The sequence below is a fragment of the Idiotropiscis lumnitzeri genome, chromosome 13, assembly GCF_059441095.1.
Source record: "Idiotropiscis lumnitzeri isolate Australia: NSW breed Sydney's pygmy pipehorse chromosome 13, RoL_Ilum_1.0, whole genome shotgun sequence".
Lineage (NCBI taxonomy): Eukaryota > Metazoa > Chordata > Actinopteri > Syngnathiformes > Syngnathidae > Idiotropiscis > Idiotropiscis lumnitzeri.
In genome coordinates, this window is record NC_142403.1 from 1,440,891 (window position 1) to 1,452,624 (window position 11,734).

At 43.4% G+C, this 11,734-nt stretch overlaps 1 protein-coding gene across 1 annotated transcript in view; it reads right to left on the reverse strand.

Moving 5' to 3' along the window:
* ntmt2 (N-terminal Xaa-Pro-Lys N-methyltransferase) overlaps positions 1-3,719 on the reverse strand; it is a 47,143-nt gene extending 43,424 nt beyond the window's left edge. The window contains exon 1 of the mRNA XM_088314086.1: positions 3,524-3,719. Within this exon, the coding sequence (XP_088170212.1) occupies positions 3,524-3,719 (196 nt within the window). The remainder of the gene's footprint in view (positions 1-3,523) is intronic.
* Positions 3,720-11,734: the final 8,015 nt, after the last annotated feature.

The following is an 11,734-nucleotide window of genomic DNA, read 5'->3' on the forward strand; positions in this document are numbered from 1 at the left end:
GCACAGTCATTGAATCCGCTCTCCGCCGCGCAAATGCGGAAAGCGATCGAGTAGTCGGCCACGGATCGGCTGCCCTGGGTGCAGTCGAGGAGTTTCCCCCCCGCCGCCCTCCCCTGAACCGGGTGGTGGAACACCCGTTGGAATTCCTCCAGGAACGCGGGAAAGGAGAAACGAAGGTCGGAACGGGCATTGCTCACGGCCACGGCCCAGGCGCTGGCTTGGCCGGTCAACAGGCTCATCATGAAGGCCACCTTGGCGCTGTCGTGAGCACAGGTAAGCGGTTGCTGATCGAAAATCAGACGGCACTGGTGAATAAATTGCGCGCATGTGCCGGGCTCCCCTCCGTAGCGAGGGGGATGCGGTAAATTTGGCTCCCGTCCGTAAAGAGCGGTTGGGGAGGCTCCGGTCGCGAGGACCGTCGATTCGGGGGTCCCGACGGCCCGCGGCAGGGGGCTGCCAAGGTGGGCGTCGAGAGTCTCAAGGCGGTGGGACAGCTGGCCGATCATGCGAGTTCCGCCGACTGCTGTTCCACCATCTCTCCTTGACTGGCCAAAGCTCTGTAAACTCTCGCCGCGTCCGCAGAGTCCATGTTGGTCGGATTATTCTGTAAGGAACTGCTTCTAAATTGCTAAATTGCAAATAAAGTCGGTCAAGTTTGACATGGCTTTGACAACAAAACCTGCTCTGACTTTAACTTCACAATAATTTCTCACCAAGATTTCTCACATTTAAAATAATACAGGCCTGAAGACATCTACAAACTTTTTTTTTATCGTGGTGATAGCGCCACTTACGAGTTAAAGCAAATACAAGTTATTCTCTTTGATTTTTTTCTCTGAGCAGGTTAATCAGGTCTACCTCATATTTGCTGCGTTGTTTAGGAGTTTAGGCCTTCAACATGTCAAAATATGAAATGTGTCATTTTTCGTGAAAAGTTGTAGGCGTGGCTTCACACAGTTTGCCAATAAAACAGCGCTTATTTTGAAGTGCTAAACAGTATGGAATACCCATGAAACTTTGCAAACACGTGAGGCCTGGCAAAATTATCAATATTTTATTCGTTCCAATTCCAATGACCCGCTAGTGTAGCGTTTATGCCAAATGTGGACCACTGATCAACTTTTGAGGGACAATGTCATGATCCGTTCTGTCATGCCTTTGTTTATGTTTTGTTTTCCCAGCTGAGTGGGCGTTTCCCCCAGCACTTGTTCCGGACTCATGTCGTCATGGCTGAGAGGCGCGCTCACCGGCTGCGCACCTGACTCTGCTTAATGCGATGATTACCGCTCTACATAAGCCAACGACGCTGACTACTCAGCGTCTGAATATTTTCCAGCGTCGCTCAAGTTCATGATTCCAAGCTTCGTATTTGTATTGTTCTCTCGCCCTGCACTTCGCAGTAGACGTTTATGTGTTCTCCCGTTTTTTGACCAGCTAAGGCTTTGCTCGTTTCTGTTCTCGTTTTTCTAATTGATTACTCCTTGCCCTTTGTCGGTAAGCAATTTATGTTTTGTTGTTCCTTGACTTTTGCAAGCGCGTTTTGTTCCGCCGACAGTTTGTGTGCTCTCCTGGTGTGCGATCGGCCACCAGCGTTTTTCGTTCGATAGTTGTCGGCGCGCTATAGTTCATGATTGTATATTGATATCTAATTATAATAATAAATACCGTTGGTAACACCAAATCTGTCTGTGTCTGCGATTTTGGAGTCCAGCCAGTATTTCCCAGCGATCACTGGGAAATACATTCTGACAGACAAGATCCAGCCCGACCACATCACCATGTCTGCTCAGTACCAAGCAGATCCGCAGGGGGTCCCTACAAAGTGATTTGGCAAGGACTTGCCGGACACTAAGCCAGTGCTTCTCAATTATTTCCTGTCGCCCCCCCCCCCCCGCCACTACCAAGAAGAAAACTATTCGCGCCCCCCCATCACCAATTTTTTTACATTTCTTACTAAAATATCATTTTGAGAACGATTATTATGAGTATCTCAAAACTCAGTACTGTTGTGCAAATATTGATGAGACGATAAATATTTACGATACGCTCTAGAACGCAAACAGGAAATGTTTCTTTTACAGGCATTGCCTGTGACAGAATTCACCACACTTCTGTGCTTGTGTATTTCAATACTAGCTCTATGTTAAAGACACCAAGAAGAGGCAGAAAGAAAAGGACTAAATTACTCATTAACAATATTTAAGAGAATAACTAAACACCAAATCCATTAGTGTATTTCTGGCCTTTTTTCACGTTCCCTTTTTTCATCAACAGGAGGAAGGTCAAGAGAGAGAGAGTCGATTACATGCCCGTACTCTGGGACATTGTTGAAATGTATCACTAAAAAAAAATCTGCTGAGTGGAGTCGAGGGAGTGACATTCAATCTCCAATGTTATTTCTAATGTCATCCACATATATTGAGAAGCAGCTATAAGCTTCCAAATAGAACACAGTTGTCTAAACTGTATAAAAAATAGGTTGGTTATAATGCATTTGCATTTCTAAAAATTTAAATATTTTGAGCTAAAAAACAACAACAATTGAACCAATGTGTTCTGTTCTTGAGAGGTGTTTAGTGTATAAGACATGAGTAGTACTTCTTCTTTAGCATACGATTAATGTTTCTCATATCAAGTTAACCTTTATTTGATTACAGTACACATAGACTACTTTATTTGTATAGCGCGTTTCACAACAGCTGGAGCTGTAATATTTGATATATAGTAGTAAATAAATAAATTAATGCAATGCAACATTTGAAAGGGTGCAAATTAGGGATAGAAATTATACTAGCATAATACAAATTCAGGTCATGTCAACAGGTAATTACATGATCTAGGTCAGGGATGGGCAAACTTTTTGATTGACGGGCCACAATGGGTTCTAAAATTTGACAGAGGGGCCGGACCAGGAGCAGATGGATGGAGTGTTTTGGTAACCTCGCCTCATCGGAGAAAAAAAATACATTTAATTTTAAATGACAGTGAACGAAAGAATTACAACAATATATATATATACACATATATATATATATATATATATATATATATATATATATATATATATATATATATATTTGAAAAATCACAGCATTTAGAAAATAAAACATTCACAAGATTTATTAATTTAATTTTTTTCAAGTTCGGCGGGCCGGATTAAAACGTTTAAAGGGCCTCATTTGGCGCATGGGCCGTAGTTTGCCCACACCTGATCTCGGTGATGTACTTTATGTGCTATGTATGCATGTTGCTGTTCTAAATTATTCCATAAAAACTGTTAGTTTTCATACAATAATCATTAATTGGCATGCCTTTGAATTGAGTGTACAAAAGATGAATTTGCCTTTAAGTGAATACATGTTGATTTTATTGGTAAGAATGATAATCTCATGTGCATATGTAAAGCAATTGTTGTGAGTCCTTTTATAAAACAAAATTTAAATTTGTGGTCATAAAAAGATAACTATAGACGATGTGATTATTCAATTGCTATATGGTCAGAGCGCTGGGTGGACCATCTTACCGAGAGGAATTTTCTCCAACAGGTACAGGTAGCTGGCAAAGAAGTCACTTCTCATTGTATGGTGCAAGTGAAAGGACATGCTGTGGCGACACATTGTGTCATCTGTCTCTTTCCACCGATCCCTAAATGCTTGGTGAGCTCCCTTGTATTCCAAGTTGGGTGATGAGTTGTTTCCATCTTCAAGTGAAATCTCCATTTGAATGTATGTGGCCTTGTGACGCTTTGCAAAATATCCAGTTGATTGGTTACAGTGAAAAGAAAAAGTCTCACGATGCCTGTTTGAACACAGACCCTTCAGTTACTTGCTGCTGCTATAGCTGCCAAGATGAAAGTTTCAACACATGTCCTGGTGATGATCCAATCATTCAGTCATGTATATTTTTCATGAATCAGTACTGAGAAAGTACTACACATCTTACCAATTACTCAGTTGGTGAGTTAGCATAAGAGTGAGAAGCCTTCTGTCACAGGACAGATAAGTTGAGCAGCGGTGAGTGATTTTTAGACTCTGAAATTCCTCAGAGTCCAGTAGGTCATAACTCAACCCCATGCTGCCATGTAACATGGCTCCTAAATTTGGCACACGTCTCATGTCTTAGAACACCCCACATTTTTTTCTGGAACAGCTTGACAGATGTCATAGGAAAGAAATACTGATATCTCTGTAATGCATGTAAAAATTACACTAGTACTAAAATGTACCCGCCTAAAATACTCTGTAGTGATTTAAGAGCTTTTTGTGATGGGATTTATGAAAAATTGGCACCCCCCCCCCTTTTTGGAGCTGTCTACGTCACAGCAGGGAGGCAAGCAATGTAATACTGCTCGGTTTGTAAGTTCTGTTGTCCAACATGGCGACCAACCACCACAGAAATTGAAATGCAGATTCCTACTAGTGTAGTGTCTTTCGCGAACGATTTGTTCAAAAAGAACAAATCTTTTCAGTGAACGTGAGTGAACGAATCACTTCAGGAAGTGATCTTTTCTCAGTTCATTTGATCTCAGCTACGCGCACGTTGTCAATTTTCAGGAACAACCAATCAGCAGCCAATGTCAGATGTAAATGTACTGAACATACTGCCACGCAATTGGAGTTCACAAAGCAATCCGTGACGTCATTTCCTGTTCGCCAACGATTCAGTGAGTGAACGTGTCGCTGCCGATTCTGGTTCACGCGAACGAGAACTCCAAGCAGCACATCAGTTCAGTCAGTGAAGGCTGTTTTGTTGTGAATGATTCACGATTCGCCAAGGAAGGAACCGCTCACCAAGAGCACTCATTGACAAGCTTTCATTGGCATCCGTTTCTGCAAGCTAACGGCTAATGCTAAGTCCATCCAAGTACCGGGAGCTAGCGGCAAGCGCATGAAAACAAATAAGAGCGAATGACAAACTTACAGTCCCTCTCAGATCGTGATGAGACGCCCCGGTCTGCAGCAGCTAGGAGATGACGTTGTTATAGGGGACATCTTCATTTGAAAACATTTATTCCCATACATTTTAAATAGCACAAATGTGCGCTGCAATATTATCCTCTCTGTCTACTGCAACTATTATGTGGTACTATCATCAAAATGCTTTTTACCATTAAATTGCACTTTTATTCCAAAACTTGTTTGTTGCTCGAGTGTTTTTTTTAATTCTCGTTTTTAATTCAGCGCAATAGAATGTTAACAACCAGACATGCAGTCTTCCGCTACATTTGACAGCCTGCACTTCGTAACGCGTGAAAACAAGAACTTACCAGGCGCGTGACGGCCGGGTGTTATGTCCTCCAAAATAACAAATGTTTATATATATAGGAATAGTGTCTACTGCGAGTATTGTTGATAGTATTTAATCACCATTATTATAATCAGAATTATAATTATGCTGGTTTTACATTTTGTTGTACGTGTACAGCACAACTTATTTCAGAGTGTTTTATTCTGTTTTTTTTGTTTTGTTTTGTTTGCTGGGAAGTTATTATTTGTCATATTATCATACCATATCGCATTTTCACCGAACAAGAATACAATGATTTGCCTGACGTGATTATAGTACATCAATGCCAACGCATAGACAGGGGGCAAATTCCCACTGAGCGACGCATTTGATGTGGAGAAGGTGGAGCTATTGAAATGAGCTGTGTGCGCCTGGATGATGAAGTTTATTTGTGTTCAATAAACCTAATTTAACAACCAGAAGTGTAGTCAAATCGGCTTTAGACGAGCGTATAAAAAGTTTTCATCTAAGTATCTTTCCTCTGGTATTTTGAACTCAGCCGTCACTCACTTGTGAATCTTCGTGAACGACCAATCACCACCCGCAGCCAGCGTCAGCCGGGGGCGGGTCTTGGCTGAACGTACTGCCCTTCACCAACTCAGTCGGAGAATGCGATCTGTCGTATCTTTCCGTTCACGAAGGAGTCGGTAAGTGAATGATTCGTGTCGTCACTTCCCGTTCACGAACGATTCGGAGAGTGAACGATTCGTGTCATCACTTCCCGTTCACGAAGGACTCTGTGAGTGAACGATTCGTGTCGTCACTTCCCGTTCATGAAGGACTCTGTGAGTGAACGATTCGTGTCGTCACTTCTGGTTCACGAACGACTCTGAGTGAACGATTCGTGCCGTCACTTCCTGTTCACGAACGATTCGGTGAGTGAACAATTCGTGTCGTCACTTCCCGTTCACAAAGGACTCAGTAAGTGAACGATTCGTGTTGTCATTTCTCGTTCCCCAACGGTTCAGTGAGTGAACAAGCTGTACTCCCATTCTCATTCAAACATTACGGCTGCAAAGTTTTTGATATAGCAATGAAAATTCAACCGCACCAATTCTAATAAGAGGAACATCTATGTGGGGAATTTTTTTTTATCACAGCACGGGGAGAGGGGGGGGGTATCGGTGGGCAACGGTTTGGTGAACGATTCTTTTGAACGAATCTTTTTGATGAACTGATTCTAATGCTTCAGTTCACTTAAAAGAACTGTTATGCCCATCACTAATTCCTACTCGTTTCCACTTCAGTGTGTGAAAATATATAAATGTTCTGCGCAATATTTTGGATTCGTTTACATCAAATATTAGCTCATATGATCGCCTCCCAAAAAATACCATACTGTTCGCTTTTCCACTTAGACAGGAGTGAACAAGAGCACGAATGTGCACATGAACTGACTCATGACCGACTCTTTATATTTTGGCCGATGACAGGTACCTGCTCACAGGCAGGCATGGATGTAACAGCCAGCCTGCTGCTGAGGTGGTGTTAAAAGTAACAGCACTGCTTAAGGTAGCAATTAGCTTTTGGTCACTAAACCGACAAGGTTAGAGCAGAGCAGCTTCTTCCCATCCAGACACTGTGCTGTTGAGTACGTTCACGTCCCCCACCGCTTGTAGCCATCAGAGTTGAGGTGTATGTTGGTGTCGATTTTAGATAAACACCTCATCGACATATCCTGGAGATGATCTTTTTTAACTTTGCGTGTTGCGGAGCGGCATGTGCTGAGAGAGCGTCAATGACGGATACCACACCTGTTGTCTTGGCTTGGTGAAAAGTTCCACTTTGAAAACATCCAGCATTGCGCTTTTGGCGCTGCTCATGTGACAGCATGTTTCAGCAGCTCCGGCTCACCGTTGAGCCTTTCACGTGTGTTTTTACCTTGTTTTATTTTTTGTTTTACCTCATCGCCGCAATCAACATCAAATTGGTATAGTTTTGCTGCTGCTGGTGGCTATCTTTGCGCGACCGTGTCTGGAGATGTAACTTGGATCTACGTATCCATTGTTTTCATGCGCGATCAGCTGTTTGCACTCCATGCTTAACCCTGCACCGGCTCCTGGAGTGAGACCCAAAATCCCCCGCGAGCTGAGGAGGAAAAGACGTAGATGTCGTGCGGAGGGCTAAACACCAGGCAAGGAGGAGATGACCCCGTTCTCCTGTCCGTTATTATGGGCAATGTTAGATCCCTTCCCAATAAGATGGACGAGCTAACGTCTTCCAGGAGGCTAGTTTGCTGATGTTCACGGAGTTGAGGCTAACAGAGCTATTGCCGGAGGCCATCATAGAATTGGACAGCTTCCAAATCCTATGTGCGGACAGGATGCTGGAGAGTGGTAAGAGGAAAGGAGGAGGGCTGGCTGTGTTTGTGAATGATAGATGGTGTAACCCTGGGCACATCATTATTAAAGAGCAGCTCTGCAGAAGGGACATTGAGTTGCTAGCTGTGAGCATGAGGCCGTACTACATTCTGCGGGAGTTCAGTCATGTTATTGCGGTGGAGGTGTACGTTTGCCCCTCTGTTAACAGTAATTCAGCCTGTGACATCTTGACTGCAACTATGAGCAGGCTACAAACACTGCACCCAAACGCACAGCTCCTCATCTCTGTTGAATTCAATCATGCCTCTCCTTCCTCATCTCAGCCTTTATTCACACAATATGTCACCTGCCACACCAGACACATTTTCTTTTCTATTCCAACACCAAGGAGGCATACACATCATTGTGGACAGCTGCCCCTTTGTCCAGCTTTTTCTTGCACCCCACCCAAAAACGTGTTCACATAATGTATTTCTCAAGTCAATTCGAAGCATAGATGTCTCAGACCTTGTACAGCAGGGTGTGCTAACATGCACTCTGCAATACTCCAAAGAGATCAGGTTCAATGGCTGAGAGAGTTGCTCAGTACATGTAATAGGCGCGTCGCATGACAAGGCGCCACTATTTTTGGGGGGGAAATTTGGGACTTTAAAGTGCGGCTTATGGTCGCGAAAATACGGTATATTAATTTCTGCATGGAGAACACCATACCCACCACGACAGAAAGTGTTTCTCCAACAATAAATCCAGGATCATCCTCATCCTGGCATTAAACAGATGCATCAAATCGAGGACCAATAGACTGAGAAACAGTTTCTTTCCGAGAGCCATCTCCATTCTGAACTCTCACACACACACGAGAACACCCTTACCATGCAGAACAGCATTGTGATGTGTTTTTATATACACTATTCAGTACTAAATTCCATTGCACTCTCTTATTTATTTATCTAATTTATATATTTGTCTGTATTATTGTTGTATTGCACTGGAGAGGGGAGCCCTCTAATCTCGTTGCACACTTGAGTACAATGACAATAAAGGGATTTCTAATAATTCTAATAATACTCTCCTGAAGGAGAAGAAGAGGGCTTTTGTGTCAGGCAACAAGGAGGAGCTGAGGAAAGTGCAGCGCCATGGACAACTTAAGATCCAAACGGGGGGGAACCTCCAGTGGGCAAATTAATTGAACCTATTTTTCAATAGGTTCGATCAGATGCCTGCCTCCGCTCAGTCTCACTGCCACCAACCCCACCTGCTGCAAACAACACCCTCTCCCCCAACAATCTTCAGTTCCCAGCCACATCACTCCCCCCATAATCTTCCGTTCCCAGCCACATCAGACAATCAACACTTCCTCCTGCTCAGCCTTGTTCCTCACAACATCTCAGGTGAGGAATCAGCTGAGGAAGATGAAGGCGAGAAATGCAGTGGGTCCAGATGGCATTAGAATATCCAGGGAACAGACGTTGAGCGAGTCTCTAGTTACAAGGACCTGGGTGTTTATCTGAACAATAAACTGGACTGGAGCGACAACACAGATGCTCTCTATAGGAAGTGTCAGAGCAGCCCCCTCCTACTCAGGAGGCTGAGGTCCTTTGGGGTTTAGAGGGCACTCCTCAGGTGTTACTTACTACTTTTATGACTCTGTGGTTGCATCGGTCATTTTCTATGGAGTGGTCTGCTGGGCAGGCGGCAGGCTGGTACAAAAAGAGGCTGGACAAACTGGTGAGGAAGGCCAGCTCTGTCCTGGGCTGCTTCCTGGACTCTGCGGACTCAGTGGGGGGTAGGAGGATAATGGTAAAACTGTCGTAAATGCTGGACGACCCAGCCCACCCCCTCCAGGGCACTCTAACAGCACTCCACAGCTCCCTCAGTATGTGACTGTTACACTCATGCTGGGCCAAGGAGAGATTTCACCGCTCCTTTGCTGCTGTCAGACTGTTTAACAAGAACATTGGGTCGATTCTACAAATGTGCGGGCATTAGTGCAATTGGGCACTCCGAGGATGCAATACTCAACACACCCTACTGCACTACTTTTATTCAAAGGTGTATTTATATTGACCAATCTGTATTTTTTATCATTGCAGTATTGTGATCATTGCAATACTTTTTATCATTGCACTATTTCTATCATTGTAGTATTTTTTTTATTATCGCAGCATTTTTTTATCTCTCTCTCTTGTAGTTTCGTAGCCGATTCGGCCTTAGAATCCATGAGGTTTCGGATAGAGGAAATCAAAATACGCGTTGACGGGCTGCGTCCCATGTTTCACGAGCACTGTTGTGGGGTAGCTTAAAGATGATCCGCTGACCTCCTGGTGCATTTTTCCCTTGAATTTTGTTATCATTGCAGCTTTTCAATTTATTTTCCCTCTGTACCATGAACAGACTTCCCTCTGTACTATGGACAGACATTTGGAGTGTTTCCTTACACTTGTATATGTTAAGTGATGTAAGTGTGAACATACATGGGGATTTGTGTATATACGTATATACTGTGTGTAGGAGCCGTATAAAGAAGAGCAAAGGTAAAGATGATCAAAAGCAATGTCAGGGAAATAACAGAGCTAATGAAAAATGCTGAAAGGGTTCGATCATGCCTTGAAAATGTGTCAAGTTTATTCAATGAGGCAAGTCAGCTTCATGATTCCGTTATAGCCATGGTTCCTGATGAAGAACAAGAAAAGCAGAATGCTTGGTTTACCAGCGTTGTAGAGCATAAATCAGTCTTTATGGAGGAGGCAAATAAATGGCTTTTAGAGTTGCCAAAGTTGATTCAAGTTCCAACAGAGGGCGCTGTTGGACCCACATGTGATCCATTTGCACAACGAAATTCGTATGACCAGGCATGTATGATGAATCTTAATGGTGCTGCTCTGGACATTGGACCAAGTGACAGTGTTTCTAACGTGTGTAGTGAAAAGCAAAAAAGGCGCAGTTCCCTTGTGAGCAAATCGGTTGCGTCTAGTAGCTCTTCAGCCCGTTTAAGAGCAGAGGCCGACACTGCTGCTCTTCTCGCCCGTCAGGAATTATTGAGACAAAAACATGCAATTCAAGAGCAAGAGGAACAACTCAGGAGAAAAATGGAGGCGTTGGATTTGGACATGGAATTAGCAGCGTCTATGGCCCGAGTGAATGTGTATAAGGCTTCAGAAGGCGCTCACATTTCTACAAAATTTAATGGAATTAACTCTGATTTGAAAGGTGATAAAGGCATACAGTTAAGAGTGGATGCTGCTACATTTGTGCCTACATCTACTACTCAGCCATCAGGGACAACTAACATAATTTCAACAGGATGTGCTGCTGTCAGACCTAAAGTGTATCCTCAACCTGAGCTTCATTCTGTCTTAACTGGGGCCGGTCTGTCATCACTCCCATCAGGTGTACAACATGAAACTATTCCAACAATACAGTGTGACCAAGCTTCACCAACAACCGATAGTACATCTGATCGTTTGCTCACAGTACTGGAGAAGCAAAATGAAATTACATCTTCACTTGTCAAACAACAATCACTTTTGCTGTTACCCAAACGAGATTTGCAAATATTTGATGGAGATCCATTACAATTCCTAAGTTTCATAAGAGCCTTTGAACACAACATCGAAGAAAGAACTCCTAATCACAAGGACTGTTTGTACTACCTCGAGCAATATACCAGAGGCCAGTCCCTGGATCTGGTCCGAAGCTGTCAACATCTGCCACCTTCTCGTGGATTCATTAAGGCGAAGGCTTTGCTACAAGAACATTTTGGAGATCCGTTTAAAGTAGCTTCTGCATACATGGACAAGGTACTTTCATGGCCTTTGATAAAGGGAGAAAATCTCAAGGCATTGCAGGCCTACAGTTTATTGCTTCGTGAATGCTGTAATTCAATGGGAAATTCTGTAGGTGACCTAAACGTGCCCACCAATATGCAAATTATGGTTAAAAAACTGCCTTACAAGCTTAGAGATAAGTGGAGAAGTGTGGTCTGCCATCTGCAAGAAACGTACCATCGCAGAGCCACATTTCATGACATTGTGGAGTTTGTGGAGAAGCAAGTTAAGATTGCAAGTGACCCTCTCTTTGGAGATATACAAGATTTACCTGCAACAGGAAAAAGAGAGTTTAAACCT